This window comes from Buteo buteo, chromosome Z, assembly GCF_964188355.1.
Source record: "Buteo buteo chromosome Z, bButBut1.hap1.1, whole genome shotgun sequence".
NCBI lineage: Eukaryota > Metazoa > Chordata > Aves > Accipitriformes > Accipitridae > Buteo > Buteo buteo.
In genome coordinates this window covers 47,271,011-47,289,213 of record NC_134204.1, presented here as the reverse complement: position 1 = coordinate 47,289,213, position 18,203 = coordinate 47,271,011, and the positions used below count along the sequence as shown (strand labels likewise).

The window sequence follows — 18,203 nt, the reverse complement described above, 5'->3', positions numbered from 1 at the left end:
TCTACACCACTAAGAGCATGTGAAATTAAATGCAGTGTTCCCTGACAAAAAAGAAAAGGCTTGCTTAAGAAACGTAATGATACTGAGCAATGTAATTCCATTAAAGCTACTATGCCTTAGCACCTTATTAATTACATACACATTTTGATACGGTGTGTTTAGAAGAAGGATATTATAAATGTAAAAACACCATGTTCAATTCCCTGCTTTGACTAAACAGCAGTTGGGCCAGGGCTAAAAGTGGTCATGTGCAGACTCTGAACCCGCGTGATTTCAGGGCTGGCCAGAGGCTTCCTCAGAACTTGGCATAACAGACAGGGACCAGTGGCTGAGGCTCACAGGGGAGTAAAGTCTGCTTTTCACGAACCACTGCCCCTACATTCGTAAACAGGGAGCTGCCCCCTCCCTTCAGGGCTTCTCCAGCTCACCAGTATTTTTGAGTATGTCAGAAACTCTGGAATGCAGCTGCCTCTATGTTACCTAAACCACAGCAGAAAGCAAGCTAGAAAACTGGTCTGCTGTTTGTAAAACAAAGATAAGATATGGAGAAAACTTAAATTATTTTCAAAGAGAAAGAATGATACCAGTTTACTTGTAGTGCTTCCACTCTGCTTCATTCACCTGATGGACACTGACCCTAGTTCTATTTTTGTTTTGCAATCACTTCACTTTCATATTCTTGGTGCTTTTAATTTTAAAGGAAGTGTTTGGCTAGCTGTTTTTCTGCTTGTTTAGCTTTCAGCAGAATTAAAATAATACACAGTGGGACTAGTTCTATTGCCGCTAATACATTAACTAAAACTAACTGTAGCTAAAAGAAGTGTGGACTTAAAAGGGATTGGAATGAATGAAGTTGTAGTGTGACAGCTCTGTAGGTTGAAGTCATCCACCCTCACCATTTCAATACTGACAGGAACCATACCATGGCCTGTGTGTTATCCCAGCAACATCACTTCTTCAGAAAGATTCGCAACCAGCAGACAGAAAGAGGGAAGAAGACAGAGGGGAGGATTCAGTAGAAGAGCAATCTTAATTAGGGCATCGGCCCTGCATTTTGCATGTGGCCACAGCTTCACCGAGTTCATTGCTGCCCTGCAAGACGATGATTCCCACCTGTGTAACGAATTGCAACAACGATGGCCACATTCGTCCACGTTAGGAATGGGTTTCAAAGCGCCAGCAGAATTTTAGGTCTCTGGTGTTACTTAGAAAAAGTCTTTTAAAAAAGTTCTGCAGGCAAAGGCAGAAACCAGTGGGAGATAAACACTGGCCTCACACTCAGCAGATGGCAGAATACTTCAGCGAGGGCTTTTGTCACGGCCAACTAGACAGAGGTCGGGAGGGAGCAGTTTCCAGAAGCTGTTTTAACTCCTAGCTTGATTTACTTCAACACCTACTTAAAATAATGGTGTGTTTTAAAGTATCGCTGTGTCTGAGAAGCAGACCCAAACCCAGCTATTTTCACTTTCCAGATAAATCCACTTAATGTTCAGACCAGAAAACGACCGCGCGCCCCAGGCCGGTTTCAGCTGGCCTTACGCAACGCCGCGTCCCCCGGGGACCCTCGTCCGGTACGCGCCGCGAGAGGCACCTGGAAGACCGCGACGCCTCCAGAAACCCAACCGAAACCACTCGCTTCCAAAGGCGGCGAAGGCGGCGGCGGCTTCGTGCCAGCGCAAGCGTCGCCGGCCCGTCCGTGGGCGCGGACGCACCCCGCAGCCGGGGCCCTCGCGCCGCGTTTCGGTCACGCCGCCACCCCCCCGCCGCCCCGGCGGCACTCCGCCAGCCGAGGCAGGGGCGAGGTGCCCAGGGCCCCGCCGGCCGCCGGCAGACCCGAAGCGCCGCGCCCGTCCGCGCCCCCCCGGCCCACCTGTTCCAGCGGCCGCTATGACATCACCGTCCCCACGGCTCCGCGCTGGTGACGCCACACGGCGCTGACCCAATCAGCGGCGGCGGGGGTGCCGGGAGGTGGCCGGGAGCTGCCGCCGGCTCGGGGCGGGCGGGCGGGGGGCCGTCGGTGCATGCCTCCCATGCGGTGGGAGGGGGCGGTGTCCGGGGAGACGCGTCAGCCGCCGCCGCCGCCGTCGTCGACGCGGGATCCCTCCCCTCGGGCGGCCCGAGCCCCGCGGGGAGCGGCGCGGCGCGGCGCGGCGGGGATGAGGCGGCCCGCCTCGCAACCCACCGTAGCGGCGCGGCCGCCTCCGCCATGAAGCGGAAGAGCTGGGCCGAGGCCCGGCGCCGGGCAGCCCCGGCGCCGCCGGCTCTGAAGAGAACTCGGGGCGCGGCGTCGCGGGCGGCGGGGGGCGAGGCGGAGCAGCGGCGGCAGCCGCCCCCCGCCGCGCCGGAGACCTGCCTGAGGATCGCCGGTGAGGGGGGCGTGCCGGGGGGGCGGGCGGGGTGGCAGCGCGGCGGGAGAGTTGAGGCGCGTGTCGGCGCCGGGCTGCCGGCGGCGGGACGGGGCGGGGGGCGCGCGGGGGGGATCCGGTCCCCGTCCCCGGTCCCCGTCCCGGTCCCGGTCCCGGCGAGTCGCGTCCCGTGCCGGCGGTGGGCGCCGCGCCGGCCCGCGGGTGGGAGGTGCGGCTGCGGGGCGGGAAAACTTCCCCTCAGCGCGGGGTCCCGCCGGGACCCCGGGGCGCTCGGGCGGCGGCGGCCGCCGCCTCTGCCCTCTGCCCGTGCCGGGGGTCAGCCCTTGCCTCGCCGGCGTCTCGCAGAGCGAAGTACGCTTTAAAAATGCATCGCTAGTCCAACAGTGCTTCCAGAAGAGCGAATACCGTGGGGGTTTTTTTAATGACTGTGGCTGCACCGAGCGATTGCCTTGTGCTTGCAAGAGGGAAAATGCATTTGAGCCAGTAAAACGGGTTTCGGGGGGCGGGAAGTAGCGGGAAGTTCCCTCTGTACTGGGGATATATGTATCTTCCCCCTCATGTTGTGCTTGCTGGCCAGTGGGTAAAATAATGGACGCGCGTCGCGCCTCTTGACACTCGAGCGCCGACGGCTTCTGCAGGCAGGTTTGCTCAGTGTCCTCCGTCCTTTCGGCGGCCCTCTGGTTTGAGCCGTGCTTTGTTTTGGCACGGGAACCTGCCTCTGTGGAGAAGCGTGTTGGAACACAGCCGAAATAATTCTGGATGTGGGTTGGAGGTCCCCAGCTAAAAGACATGCTTGAGTTTAGCTTGCCTGAAAGCAAAAAAAACAAAACGAAAAAAAAATTCCTTTTTACGTCCTGTGTCAGAATCTGAGAATGGTCATATTTACAACTTCTCTTATAAACCAAGAAATAAACCTCACTTACCGCTTCTCTGTGAAGGGCATGGGAAATCATCTGTAGACAGAGCAAGCAAAAATACCAGAAACAAACGTGGACGAAAGGCACCAGTCTTACCTGTGCCAAGAAGCAGGGTTCTTTAAATTAACTAGTGTGTCTCCTAGGTAACAATATGTTTAGAAAACTACAAGATTTTGTTTTGAAAATTGGGTGTAGTGATGTAGGAAGAATGTAACCTCCCAAAGCGTACCAGATTCCTCCTTTTAAAAAGCTCCGATACTGTCGAAATAAAATCCTGAATACTCCAGCCTAAAATGCAGCATTTTAGGGCTCATCTACACAGAGAAGCATAATAGCGTACTTATGTGCAGAACTCTAATGCTACAATAACTCCATATGTGTATTTTTCTGTAACTGCAACCATTTATATCGGAAATGATGATGGTACAATTTTAAGGTTAAATGTAGTAACCTCTCATTTGGCAGCTGATGGCTTTTTGATATCAAAGTAATTTCACTACCTAGAATACCGTGCAGCCCTGCCCAGCTCAGATCTCTAGCAAACAGGTCCGTGTAACCATTCTCACGCAGCAGTTGCTTGGATCTGATAATGCACATCTGGCATCAGCAGGCCCCTTAAATTACTGTATTTGCTCCTCCAAAGAAATTTTCGCCCATTTAAATAATACAGTAGGGCACTTAGGCTTTGACTTGTGTTTTTTTCAGTGGGATTTCACCATATGCAGCAGTACACAGTATAACAAACTTGATTAAAATGCAGTAGGTTATTTAATAATATTGCATTTTGTCTTCATCCTCTTTTCTCACTGTGCACCGTGGCTGCTGGTTACAAGCGTCTAATAATGGAACAATAGTCTAATATTTATTACGCTGATATGTCATACATATTTTTTAAAAGAGAAACCTTAATAGAATAAGCCCACAGGCTTACCTTTTTATTCAGCTGTTAGGAGTTAGTTCAAGTTTTGAACTGTCAGTTCTGCCTTCTCATAATGCAGCTCTGAGAAATGAATTAATAGTTCTGGACTGCAGATAGGTTAAAGCATAAGGCCTTATTCTTGCAAATGGACATACTGGTAAATATTTTAGCCTCTGTAAAGGCTGAGAGATCTGTGTTAGCTTATCTGCTTACAGAAACAGTGCCAAACTCAGTAAGAACATTGCAGGCTACCCTCATTTTCATCTTTGCCAAAAGACAGAGGCAGAAAACAAACCCAAATAGCTGTGAAGAGTTATGGATCTTTTATTGTGTGATGTTACATTCATAAACAGCAAAGTTTGTGATCCATTGTTTGCATGGATTTTATGCTCAAAATACTTACAGTAATTACTGCATCTCTTTATTTCTTAATGAATTTCTTAATGTATGCATCAGCCATATGTCAGAATAATTTTTAATCAGAATAATTAAATATTTTTGTTTACTATTAAGACTAGTTCGGAAAAGCTATTGTAAAAAATTGTTTGTTTTGGTCTGTTAAGCTGCACGGTAAGACTTACCATTTTCTCTTTGTCAGCTAATGCATGAGTCTTGCTGGTATGAATTCAATTTGCTGGAGCTGAATGCATTTCTTCTGTCTATTAGAAGCATATTCCCATATCCTTCTGATCTCTGAAAGAAGTAATTTATATGATCTAAAGAAAATGTAACAATCCTGTGTAAAATGCTTGAAAGCTGTTGACTTCCTTTCCTTGGCTGCTTTTCTTTGTCATTGCTCTGATTTTATAAATAACATTTTAAAGAAGATGTGGAATTATAATGCATAAACCTCAGGCAAAAGGTGTGTGTTTCTCTCTCATTTCTTTTCGGTACTTAATTCTAAAATGAAGTAACTCAATAACTACACATGGAATTAAATTTTAAGTGATAGAACACTGTGGGGCATTTCTTGACATTTGTTTGTCCTCCTGCTAAGTGTATATCCAGTTTGTTTACAGTGAGGAACTAACATCTTAAAGGATGCTCTAAGCTGTACTATATATGCCTTTTTTTTTCTTTATTGAGAATCGTTTTAACTTACACTGTCACTTGGAGTTTTTATCAAATAGCATTCGGTTTCGTATGTTCATTGAAAGGTGGGTTGTTTCTTTAGTTTTGTGTTGGGGTTTTTTTTCAAACCATTGAGCTGTCTTTTGTTTTTCCAGTATTGCTGGCTTGTCATTATAAACTTTGTGCATTATGTAGAAAACTATTTTTTTGAATGCTAAAGACACTTCTATGGAGTATCATTAAGCTTTCCAACATTTTGACTATCAACACTTCCAATTAGTACAAAAGCTGTATTTACTCTTTCATCAATATGATCTCACTTACTTGTAAGTCTTTCCTAAAGTTAAGATTTTAAATACGAGTTTAAGGCTTTTAGTATTTAATCCAGCACTTGAAAGTGCATGACCGTATGTGAAGTAGTCTTGTGTATCAGGCAAGAGCAGCAGAGTGCAAGGACTATATTTGAGTAAAGTAACACAGTGTTGTTGATCAGTCGAGACATGGCCCTGAAAATACTTTTTTTCACGGTTTTCTGTTAAATAAAAACTTCCTATAGCTTTTTAGTGTGCTTTCATTTTCTTTTTCAGAGGCCAGGCTGTTGTTCAAATTGCCAACTCTATCATCACTTAAATGTGAAATACTGTAGTGATGAGTGAATGAATCTTTTTCCAGGACAGAATGACTAAAAAGGAGATCTTGTGCAATTTTGCTCTTCGTCTTGACATTGCAACAGAATTTGTCTGTTACATTTTCTCATATGTCTTTGTGATATTTTGGATTCTTTTAAATCAAACACAATGAAATACCATGTACCAACTCTGAATTTAGAAATACACTCCTCTTACAGTAGTAAATAACTCTCTGGTTACATTCCTGGTAGTTCAAAATAGCTAATGCTGGTTTTTGTTGTACTGTCAGTCTCCTCTGAATTTCTCATCTAAGGCATCTTTTTAACAATAGAACTGTAGAGTTTCTCTTTTTTATGAAATAATCTTTGCTGATCATATGCAGACTTGTCCTGCAGCGAGTGCCTGTTTTGTATTTAGTTGTCTCTTGAATTACTGAAATTTCTTTCTCCAAGGCCTGTGCAGCAGATCCTGAGAAGCATCAGGCTTATTGAGAGTAAAGGGAAGGAGATTATTTTGTCATCTCTATATTCACATTAACATGATTTTGAAGTGGTAGCTCTCATATCTATTTCCACAGAACACTGTGGATCTGAAAAAGAAGCAAAATGCTTTTCCTGCTGTACGCACATTGCAGTCAGATGTGTGATTATTATAGCTTGTGTAGACATGCTTGTGTTAGCTTTAATCTCCCTAGTTCATGTACCAGCAGTAGCAAAGCTGTGGTAACACAGTCCTCGGTTAGGGGTATGCAGGCTCATTTTGTTGTACGTTGGATGCTTACTCAAATTAATTGCCTACAGTGACGTCCATGTTTCTGTATTTTAACTGTTTTGTTACATGAGGCTAACAAAATCAAGTGTAATTTAAGTATATCTAACATACTGCGGTCATATCTCCTAATTGCAGTGCAGATGCAGCCTGTAAAGCAGTGAGCCCTACCCCCTCATTCTTCTGAGAGACGATTAGAAAGGTCTGCTCTAGTTTGATAGTTTTAGGATGGCCCTTGATCAGAAATTTGCAGGAATCTGGAAATGCTCAAGCACACTATATGTAAATGAAATACTAAAAAGCTAAAATTCACAAAGGAACCATAAAAAGAAGCCTAGCTCCTGCAGTCCAAACCTTTGTGGAATCCTAGTGAAATCAATTCCTCAGTGATCTGGTGTATTTTATGTGTAAGCCCTCATCCTGCAATCAGATCTTAATGAAGGAATTCTCCTTTCTCAGCATGTGTTAACTCCTATTAAAAAATCAGCACAGTAATCTTTGGCTAAACAGAACTGGGAAAGTGTTTGCAAAAAAAGAGGTAAAACCAGACGTGGTCAGAATCACAGCATTTGTCTGATTATCAGACTGGTAAGCCAGCAGAAAGGTAAATACGCTTATGGGAAAGGACTTCTCTGTGTAGCTCATTTCTAAAACCTCCCTATAAGAAACATGTTTAAAAGGTGGAGCCTGCTGTTAGGAGCAATTGTTAGTGGTGCGCAGGAACGGACAGCTTGTCAGGATATTGGCATTTGGCACATACTGCTCATATTGTGAGGTACTTCTGTAAATTCATTAAACTAGAGTTTCTTCCAGGTATTTTAAGAATAGCAATTCAAAAGGTCTTTTACACACTTTTCACTCAGGATAGGAGTTCTTATTTTTGTTGGACATTTTTGCAAAAGCTGCAGAAGATTTTTAGTAAAAGTAGGAGCACTGAGGAAGCAAGTGATTCTGTTACTCCAAATCCTGTTTAGGAGCAAGATGCTAAATTATTTTAGTTCTTTGACCTGTGCAAATATATTTGTTTTCATTTTGATCCTCCCTTTGTATTTGAGGATTTTGGATTACTCTTTGTGTAGTGCTTTTATACTTTCAAAAGCGATGTAAATTTACGTGAAGAAGCTGGTGTGCAAGAAGGTAGCGTGTCAGTTTTAATACTGCAGCCATTCTGCCCAGAGTGTGATGCGGATGTTGTTTGTGTACACTGAGAGCTCAGTCTTAAGTCAATAATTAGACCGGATCTAAAGGACAGATGCCATCGAGGGAAAAATTCTGGCTGTGTATTCCGACTGTTAACCCCCAGTGGACTGGTTCAGTGAGCTAACTCAGAAGAAAACTTTTCCTTCTAAGCAACCTGGTGGCAGCTAGCCATTAAATCAGTTTACAAGTAGTGTGAAATTATAGCTTGGAGCTGTAGTGTGACGTGTTTAATCTAGCAATGCCAGTTTCAACACATTCCCTAGATATCGTATCCTCTCAGTTCTCTGTTCTGCTTCCTCCTTTGAGCTCAGTCCTCCCCCCACAGACATTAGCACTCATTCTCATGGCAGAGGGAAGTAAACCACCAAAGTAGCTTTTTTTTTCTTTTTTTTCTTTTTTAAAATTTATTGTGTGTGTGTGCTAGGATACATGTTACAGTTTATGATTCACACAAATCCACCTAGACACAGCACAGGGAGTAACACAGTGGTGAGGACAGATGCAGGGGAGTTGTGGCAAGCTGGGGCTCCCTCCACTCCCGAAGTGTTGGCCTGAACACTTTCCCAGGACTGCCTTTCTGTGAAGCAGTTTTCCCCATAGTGTATTTTGCATCCAGTTGAGGTGGCGTTGCACTTGCTTCTCCGCACTATTTCCCTTTGTGGGACAGTTTAGTCACTTCTTAAAAACACACAGCATTACTCTGAATTTTATGCTTTGGCTTGTTTTCAGGAGATCCTTTGGTACATGCTGGGAGGTACAGAATTTTCTAAGCAGGTAATGCACTTCCCAGCTAGTACTGCAGCTACTGTGCCTGCAAGATGGGACTGTTAGAAATTAAATAAGCAAGTTTGGTGCCTTGCTGCTGCTGCGAGAGTAAGGAAGTAGGTGCCTGACTTGCTCAGGAGTTACTCCACATGTCTCTGGTGGCACCTGACCTGTAAATGTTTAAGCCAAACCATTCACATCAGGCAGCTGTTTTACTAAAATGTGTATTTAGCAAATGTACACTTTTTGGTGTTGTCTGCCTCCATCCCCTGATATATTGCTGTACATAGGTGAGCACTGAGAATGTGAGCATTGAATAGATAGACGTGGGGACTCCTTTCATGGCGTACTTTACCATGTATTTTCAAGATGCAAGTAATGATTTCTAAGTGCTAGTCATGGGGGATTTTTTTTAAGCATAAAGTGATTTTTTTTTTTTTCCTCTCCCTTGCTTTCTGGAAAAGGAGATACAATTTTTCTTTATCAGAAATTATGCCTTGAAATTACAGGTTTATATGCAGGTGATCTGTTTTGGTATTTAAGTAATATATCTATTCCAGACAACTAGTTTGCAAAAAATAAAATCTTTCCTTTTAGGTTTGAATTTTAATCCTTGTATTTTACAAGGATATTTTTTCAGCAGGAGGAAGAAAAGTATTGCTGTGGTGCTGCAAGGCCTCAATTTTTATTGACCAATTACCACAAGCACAGCAATTTACAGCAGCCGCACAGTTGGTGTTTAAAGTTCACTGGGGCTACAGCTCCCCCGGCCATAAAAATAATTTATATCTATGTGAATACCGTTGGCATTTTTTTCCCTTCAGCTTAACGAAGAAAGCCGGGGCAAACATAAGGTGCCTCCTGCCTGCATGCATGCAGGTTTTGAGGGGGCAGCCGGGCTGGGGATGGACATGCGGACAGGGATGTCAAGGTGGCGGCTGGGCTTGGTGCTCCTGCGGACAGCAGTGGGCTGCCACCTCGCCTCCTCACATCCCTCCAGCGTCTGTTGCCTGCAGGCTTTAATTGCACGCCACTACTGTGGAAATCATCGTTTTACGGAAAGATGGGAAGTGCCTGTGTTTCAGCACAAGCACGCTTTGCTGTTTGATTTAACGTAGGTGCTATGAGGTGCTGAGGGATTTATGGCTTGGGGGGGGGGGGCGGTATTCGGAGTGCCACAGGTGGGATCTGTTGCCAAAAGGAGGTGGGTCTTTTCTCTGTGCGTGGGTGCAAGTCAGGCTCCTGCTATATTGCAAAGTCATCAAACAGGTAGCTTTCCTGTGAACACTTGGTTTGAGAAAGAACACTAAAGAGCTGCAGATTACGGGAACACTGCCGAGCAAAAAGCCTCAGTCTTTGTATGTCTTGTTGCTTAACACCAGAGAAATAATAGTATCTAGTTCAGTAATACTTAAAAGAAGATTTGGTTCACTTTAAACCATTTAAAATTGTTCTGTTGACAGGTAATACTTCCGAAGTTCAGCAGAAAAGTGTATGTTTATAAAAGCTTTAAATTTTCTTGCATTTCAGATCGCCTTTATTTTGCAATTCTCTGCCAAAAACCAAAGAGTGGAGCTGCAAATACCCATTATTTCTGCATAGATGATGAACTTGTATATGAGAAGTAAGTACAGACTTTTTTTTTCCTGTTTTTTACAGAAATAAATTAGTCAGAACAACAGCAATGAGGAACCAGTCTAATTGACATTCTGTTTTCAAATGTAGCTGAGGGAAACATACTATTCCCATTATAGAACTAATTACACGAGTTTGGTCCTCTCAGATTTATCTGCCATGATGATTTATATGTCTTAGAATGGTTTCCTCGTTTCCCATCAGGATTTCTTAAAAATCTTTTCAAAGCAGATGCTTTCACTGTACCCATTCTTGTTAGAAGACAGTAACATGATGCAAAAATATATATTCAGAAGTGCACACTGGACTGCTGAGCTGAAGGGGATGTCTTTGGTTCCTCACGTATTAAGTGGAATCTTAAGTCTAAACTTCCGAGAATAAGAGAAGAAACTGGCAAAATCAATTCAAGCCTTTATGAGCTGACAATGGATATATTATTTCCGCTATAGTGAACAGTGTATGCCTTTGTATGTGATCTGGAATGCTACTAATTCTTTAAATATTTTTGACCAAGGGTGTGCTTACTGTTTTTGAAGGTACTAATCAACCTTTATTCTCTGTGTTCACTTTTCTCTGCAATATTAATTGCCTTCTTTTAAAGTAAAGCTTTTGGGTTTCTCTTAAAATAGAGTTTCTAAACTGATGTCACCGAGTGATAAGGTAGTGAGAATTTTTTGAAACCTTGAGTATTCCAGTTTGGTTTTGAATGGTGATGTGTGTAGAAAACAAGAAAGGTTGAGTCCCTGTTTAAACATGACAATACTGCTTCCTCCAACAAATTATGTATGTAAGAAGGCATTCTTGTTTTTAAAATGATGCACATATATCACATATGTATTATTACTCCTTGCTTTGTGCATCTGATTAAAAAAAAAAAAGCAGTTGCAGAGGTCATGTACAATTTTTCCCCTTTTTCCTACCAGCTTCTATGCAGACTTTGGACCACTCAATCTGGCAATGGTCTACAGATACTGCTGCAAGCTAAATAAGAAATTAAAGGTAACACTTGGGTTTTTTATTCAATATTCTTGACTTTTTAAAGAACAAAAACAAATGGGCTTTTTTGTTCAGGTGCTTTTCTGGGTTCCTAATCGAGCTAAGTTTTGAATATAAATGCTAAATTTTATCAAGGCAAATTTAGGGAGGAGGAGGATCAGGAGAGAAAAACCACTTACTTTTAAGATCCAGAAGATGCACCCCTGTGGCAGTAACTAATGTTAAGCTCCTAAAAGATAAGTTGCTAAATGGGTACAGACTTCTTTAAATGAAAAGCTCCCATCCTGGAATTCAGTTTTCTTGGCAATCTGCCAGCATTGAGTGAGCTTGAAGGTGCAATGCAACACATTTTTATTTGAGATGTTTTTTGTTTGATTTGGGTTTCTCTTCTGGTCCTGACATATCTGGTAAGAAGCAACATTTGGTCTTTGATAGTGTTCATGGCATTGTCCTGAAGGAGACTGCCATGCCTCTACTGCCAGTTAGCTTCTCTGAGGGTTGCTTAGTAATTTTGGGGATTGGGATCTTGATAGAGCATAGTGTCTTTAAAACAGAGAGTTCCTATATTAATTAACATGAATGACTTCAAGTTAGTTGACCTCTAACAGATGTTGGAATATAAAACCTGTTAGGCAGATAAAAAAGCTTATTAGCATTAATGTGAATCACAGTTTGCCTCTTCAAAACTGCTTAGATCTTGAAACTGCCACTGAACTGTGAAAATTGGGAAGTATGCAGAACATTATAGTTTAACAGAGATTGGGGTTTTTTTTCATTCCTTGATGTCTGTCACTGGTATTAGTTTGCATAATTCAGACTTCCTTTGTGCCTGTGGTACTACAAACAGGTTTGCTGGAGACAATATTCTCCGATTTTTGTTTACAGGATGCTCTGAAGCAACACAAGTCTATATTACAATCCCTTTGAATATCTTGGGTTTGATACTGGAGAGGTGTGTTAGGATTGCTGAGAACATACTACTGCTAGTGATCTGGGGTTTATTTGTCTTGAGTGCATTGAATAGTATCTGAGCAAGTAACATTGCTATTTAAATAGTGACATTTTATGATAGCTTAGCAGTTGATCAAAGTATACAGTTTCAAGCGCATCAAAATTTGTTTCAAGGGCCAGTTAGGAGCTAGTGTTTGCTGCCACCACAAATGTAAGTGTCCTTTCTCTTGGCAATGCCATTCCACCCCCTTTCTAAGGTAACTGGAGAAACTATATGCCAAGCCGAGATGAAATTTTAAAGTTATTTATGATAAAGTTTAGAAATACTTTAAAAATATTTTAATCTAAGCATGTATTTTCCAATGGTTCTGATCCTTAGAAACAACTACTACTTGATACTTAGAAACAACTACAATTTGATTTATCTAGAGTCAGGTTTTCTTTAAGAATAAAAAAAGTCTAAATTCTGTTTTCAAAACTATTGTGACTTTAACATGCCTGTGATGTTTTTGAGAATGCCACTTTATATTTACTTCTCATAAATGCCTATTGTTACATAGGGCTTGAAGTTAGAAATACTAAATGCATTTAAGGAGAAAAAAAATACTACTGTAATTTGTATCAAAAATTATTTAGGCTGGATACTGGGAAAAATACTGGAACAATGTAGGTAGGAATGCAATAGAGTATTCCAAAGCTTTTGAGGGACTAGTCTACAGTATACTTGGTCCTCTGAATACAGGTGGCTGAAAGTAGGTGAACAGACCCTTGCATTCCTCTAATTTTATAAAAGAAAGCATGAAAAGTCTAAAATGCAAAATCATAATCTTGTTCATTTCTTGATACAGTCATTTTCATTGATAAGGAAGAAAATAATTCATTATACTGGCTTTGATCAGAAAAAACAAGCAAATGCTGCATTCCTCATAGGCTCCTACGCAGTAAGTATTTAAATTTTTACATTGCATCAGCTTGCTAAATGTGTTCATTTTTTCATACTCAATTTTTAAGACAGCAAGATAAAAACAATTCTTTTCTCTTGAAAAATCTTTCTGCTAATGTATTTTATAGTAAGGTACCACATACTAAGACAGTTTTTAAAATCTAGTAGGTATGTGAATGGAGTTGAATGGTTTTGGTTTTTTTCCTCTCTACTGCAGTCTATGCTCCTAAGAAGTAAGAGCACCACTGAAAAAAAAAATCTTTATGAATATTTTAGTTTAGAAAAAAGACTGCTTCTTGATGTTTTTCCTTTCCCCCACCCACACATACTCTCTTTTTTCTTTCTTAAAACAGAGAAATATTATCTTGCACTAAGTACAGTGTATCATTTCCCATTGCATGCACATTTAAATATATCTTTTCTTCCCCAGCTGCTTCCTTTCTAATGTAAGGTGATCTCTTCAGTTAACCTAGGAGAAGGAGTGAGATCATGTGATAGGCTTAGAGCTAGTATAAAGCCTGGGAATATACAAGGTGGCTGGAAATGTACTGAGCCAGGTGCCTGACTGCAGAGGGGAAGATGACATCACAGCTGCATGTGTTTGGTACACAAAAGTGTAGTCAAGGAATAAAATGCTGAATGCTTCAGAATGGAAGATGTGATGTACCATATTCAGGTTCTGCTTTGACTTGTAACACACTTTGATTGTAACCATCTCTCTTGTTTACTGAGTAATAAAATTAAGTGAGAACTTACGCATTTTTTGATGTTAGAGATTTGAGGGGTCAAAATTCATACAGCCTTAAGTTATTCCTATTTATTAGCTGCAAGCCTATACAGTACTTGCTGTGATGCTGGTAGTCTCCTTGCTACCTCTCTACATCATGCAGGAGGTCCATTTCCTGCTCCCCAGGTTTTCTCAGTTGTCTATTTTCTACAGTACTTACTACAAATTAGAACTAGATTTCAAAATACGTCACTCTTGATATTTGAAACACAGGCGCTTAGGAATGTTGCTGTAGACCTTTGCGTTCTTAAACCACTTGGAAACTGGCAACATGACTTACTAAACCTGTTTGCAGTTAAGTCATTATGTTAACAAAACAGCTGCAGCTCTTAGGAAAACTTCTTCCTAGTGACTTGATCATAATGGAGGCCCAGAAAGCGAGAGGGGACTGGTTTCAGTTATCAGCCATTATTTGGAAGGAACTGGGTTTTGGTTTTCCCTAAACTTTTGTTCTGAATATATGTAGTAGTGTTGTGCAGTGCTGCAGCTGACATTTTGAGCAGAATCCACGTTACAGAAAATTAACTAAGGGCAAAACAATCTAATATGAAAATACTGTGGTTGACTATGTAAAAGTATACAAAAAACCTAACACAAATCTTATTTCTGATCATTCAGTAGCCCTGCCATGTTGCAATAACAACATGCAATTGAAGAGGAATGCTTGGACAGACTTGAATAAAGCTCTAAGATTAATATGGATGGATCATGATAGTCCAAAGCCTGATAATTAAAAATGGAGGCTGTTGGACAGAGGAGTAGGCAGTTGTTGCTTCAAAGAACTGCAGTGAAGGAGGTAGGAATTACGGAGTACAGAAAGAATGGTAACACAGATCCAGCTGAAGTATGACATGAGATCATGACTGACTAGCCATGCATGTGGGAGGGCTAGTTGCAGACAGCTGGCGTATGGCAAGAAAAGGCTAGTCCAAACCACTGCTAATTTTCAGAGTTCAGAGACTTGCGCTTAGGTTATTGCATTGTATAGGTTGACTAGTTCAGCAGTTTCCCTTAAAGACCCATGGCAAAGTGAAGGACTATGTGAATATCATCCCCTCCTTGAATGGGAGCATGTCTGTTTTGCTGAATCATAAGTTGTAGGTGGTGAGGTAGCTCTAGCAAGATGCTGATTTTCTTTGCAGTGCAACAGACTTCTGCTTTGGTACTGCTTTTTCTATAAAGTAGGGTACAGTTTCTTCTCAGATTGATGTGGGAGGGATTCCTGTGAAGGAAGATCACAGAAGAAAGACTGTGCCCCTGAGGCTTACTTTTTTTCCTTGGTGCCCTTTGATGATCTTTCATGAAGAGGCAGGCTTAATTACAGCACTCACTGCTGAAGTGTTCAAAAATATACATCCCACATTTCCGCTTTCTGCAGGGAGAATTGAATTGTTCTCTATGGGGTGAGCCATAGTGTAAGATCTGTACAGAACGCATGATAAATATACGTCTGTAAGCATATTTCCTGATTGGAAGGCAATATATCGAGGCCTTTTTTATTTAAAATTTAAATAAAGTAGGCTTAAGCATCTACCTACTTCTTCAGTTCAGAGTGCTTTGCTTTTTGATGAAGAAGGATCCATCCAGCTATTCGTCAAAACTTTAAGAAGCTCTTCTGTAATTTAAGTTAATCAGACCATGTGTGGTGGTAATGCTCTTTGTTGCTTGAACTGAGTATCATCATTTAATTTCTGATCCCATACAGTCTAAGTGGTAGATTGCCACTGTATTTTGTTTTCTGTGGGTTGAATGTGTTTTCTTGTTTGATTTTGGTTTTTTAGCTTCATGGTGGGTTCCCATTTCAACAGTTTACCTTAGGTTGAAGATGGCAGTGCATCAGGTTGGAGGAGTTCAGGTGGGAAGAGCAAGGAAGGAGAAAGGGAAATTAGCCTTCACAGAGTTAGTCATGAAAATAGTGCTTGTCTGCATGTGTTGTAAGGCCTCTGATAACTTAAGCATAGTTTTGGGTGCAAGGTGCTCTGTAGATGCAGGTGTTTTAAGTTACTTCTTAGAAATAACAGTCTGCCACATTTTCAGGAATAGCACAGACTCAGTTAAGTGTGTGCTTTGTGCTTTTGTTCTTTTTTTTTTTAAATGCAGTCACATTTTAACTATAAAACTATAATGAACTGTATATAACTAGTTCTTCTCTGGAACTTGTGTGTCCTCATAAACATTCAATATTTTTATGCTAGCAACTTCCAAGCCTTTCATTTTAAGGGCTTGTTGACCTTAAATTTGTATTCTTCAACAAAGTATTACTTAACTTCTGCTTAAAGCGATTGGGATATATTAGCATGGTTTATCATTCATCACCTTTTGTTTATATATATGTGTGTATGTATATATCATGTGGGGATATGCTTATTTTGACTACTAAGGAAATCAGGAAAGCCTTCATTAACTGAGGTGAAGTGTAAGGGCAGCTGTTAGTGTTCTGGTTTACAAAGTCTGCTCCCAGTCTTTTCTTCACAGTTGGTGTGTTTCAGCATTTTCCCCTCTCACCTGCATCTAACTTCTCTTTCTTTCCTCTTCAGTGGAGATAGTTTCTGAACTCTCCAGGCTACACACTTCTTTCTCCCCTCTCCTGCATCTGCTGCTTCCTTCCAGGTGTACTTTGATGTGACATCACAGCCTAATTCAAGCTACAGGGCTCTTCAGTATAAGATGGTCTTAACAGTGAAGAACAAAGTTTTCAAATACATTTATATATATGTAGCTTTAGAATAAAATATGATTTTTTTTAGAGTAAATCTTAACAATTTAGATCTCAATACCTTTATTGTTCATCTTCCATCTATTTTAATTCTGTATTTTGTTTCATTTTTACAGATGATATACTGTATAATGAGAATAATACTCTTGTGTGTAGATTAGCATAGATTTGGCAAGTTCAGCCACACAAAGGGTAGCCAGAATTCCGTGTGTTGGGGTTGAATGTTTATACTTAATTTGGGCGGAGGGGGTGAGGGGAAAGAAGGGGGGGCGGGAGGGAAACCCCACCTTTGTTCTTCACTTTTTAAAGAAAAATTGCTTTTCCTTGGAAGCTATCTTCACTGTTCAGGCCTTACCACTCTACCAAAGCAGCAGTGATCTGAGTTGATCTCTACAGTGGCTTCTCTTGATTTTCACCAGGACTTGGCTGTGGGTGAGGAAAGTCTGCTTCTTCCATCATTGCTCCTTCTATGTTAAGAAAGAAAATGTACCCTCTGTGCCCTACCAACCCAATTCCCAAGCTCCCCCCTCTCCCCTTGGCTGCATTAACTTAGTAACAGTGTTTTTTTTCTCAGGCCTGGCACTAATTATGTACTTGGAGGGTGACCCTCCGAGGGTACCACCCCATGAACTGCTGTAATTCAGGTCACCTTCTCCAGGACTCATCTCTGTACTTTGTCTATTTTCTCATCTTCTTTCTTCAGGGTAAGCAGCGTTTCCTTCATCTGTTCTGATCTGTAGTACTGTTTTTTTTGCCTTTTCAATTTGTTAGTGTCCTTCCTACCTGTGGGCCTAATGCTGGGTAGAAGCTGGAGGTTGCAGAAGCAATTAGCACCAGTCTGTGTGATGTTAACTGCTCTGTTCTTACCGTGGCATTTGCAGAATTATCTCTGGCTAAGCCGTGGAAAAGCAGGCAAACCTGTTTGTTTAGTGGTCCAGGCTGAGTGGTGGTAAATGGGTAAGTGCTGCAGTGCTCAAATTACGGGTGGGTAAACTGTCTTTGCCCTCAGCTATGTTTCGGTGAGAGGTGCTTGTGCTTGACAAGCGAGTGGCAGAGGCGAGATGGTCAAAGTACTGGCCCTTCATTTAAGCAAAAGTTGCCTGGAGTCTTTTTGGCTTTCTCTGTGTTTGTGTCCTCTAAAAAGCTACCTTCTCTGAACTGTATTTGGGAAATCATGATTAGTCTTCATGATGGCAGCTTTTCCAGCTGTTTGTTACTAGGTTCTTCCTCATGATGTTCTTACTAGACTGCTTGTCTCCATAGGAGAAAGGTTGTTCTTTGGGGGTCCCTCACTATAGTACTAGCTTGCTTTCTTAGCTTTCGTGAAGTACTGATGTGCCCAACCCAGCCAGTTCCCAGCTAATAGGGTTTTCTATATCTCTCCTCCACTGTTTAAAAGCTAATTGGAGGTTTCTTGCTTTTGTTTATGATGAACAGAGTTGCCAGAGACAGGCAGTTATTTCCTCTCTGCCACTTTTATCCACGTAATGACTGTGTTTCTGCTAATGAAGGGACTGTTGGCCACATGTGCGTTTCTTCA

The 18,203-nt window shown here is 41.8% G+C and overlaps 1 protein-coding gene across 14 annotated transcripts in view; it reads left to right on the top strand.

Annotated features, from left to right (window-relative positions):
* The first annotated feature begins 2,052 nt into the window (after positions 1–2,052).
* CDC14B (cell division cycle 14B) overlaps positions 2,053–18,203 on the top strand; it is a 49,425-nt gene continuing 33,274 nt past the window's right edge. For all 14 annotated transcript variants that reach the window (XR_012648865.1, XR_012648863.1, XR_012648864.1 and 11 more), the window contains exons 1-4: positions 2,053–2,366; positions 10,166–10,259; positions 11,194–11,269; positions 13,066–13,158. Coding sequence is in view for 7 of the 14 variants with exons in the window: in XM_075019745.1 (XP_074875846.1) it covers positions 2,207–2,366; positions 10,166–10,259; positions 11,194–11,269; positions 13,066–13,158 (423 nt within the window). In the remaining 7 variants the exon portion in view is untranslated. The remainder of the gene's footprint in view (positions 2,367–10,165; positions 10,260–11,193; positions 11,270–13,065; positions 13,159–18,203) is intronic.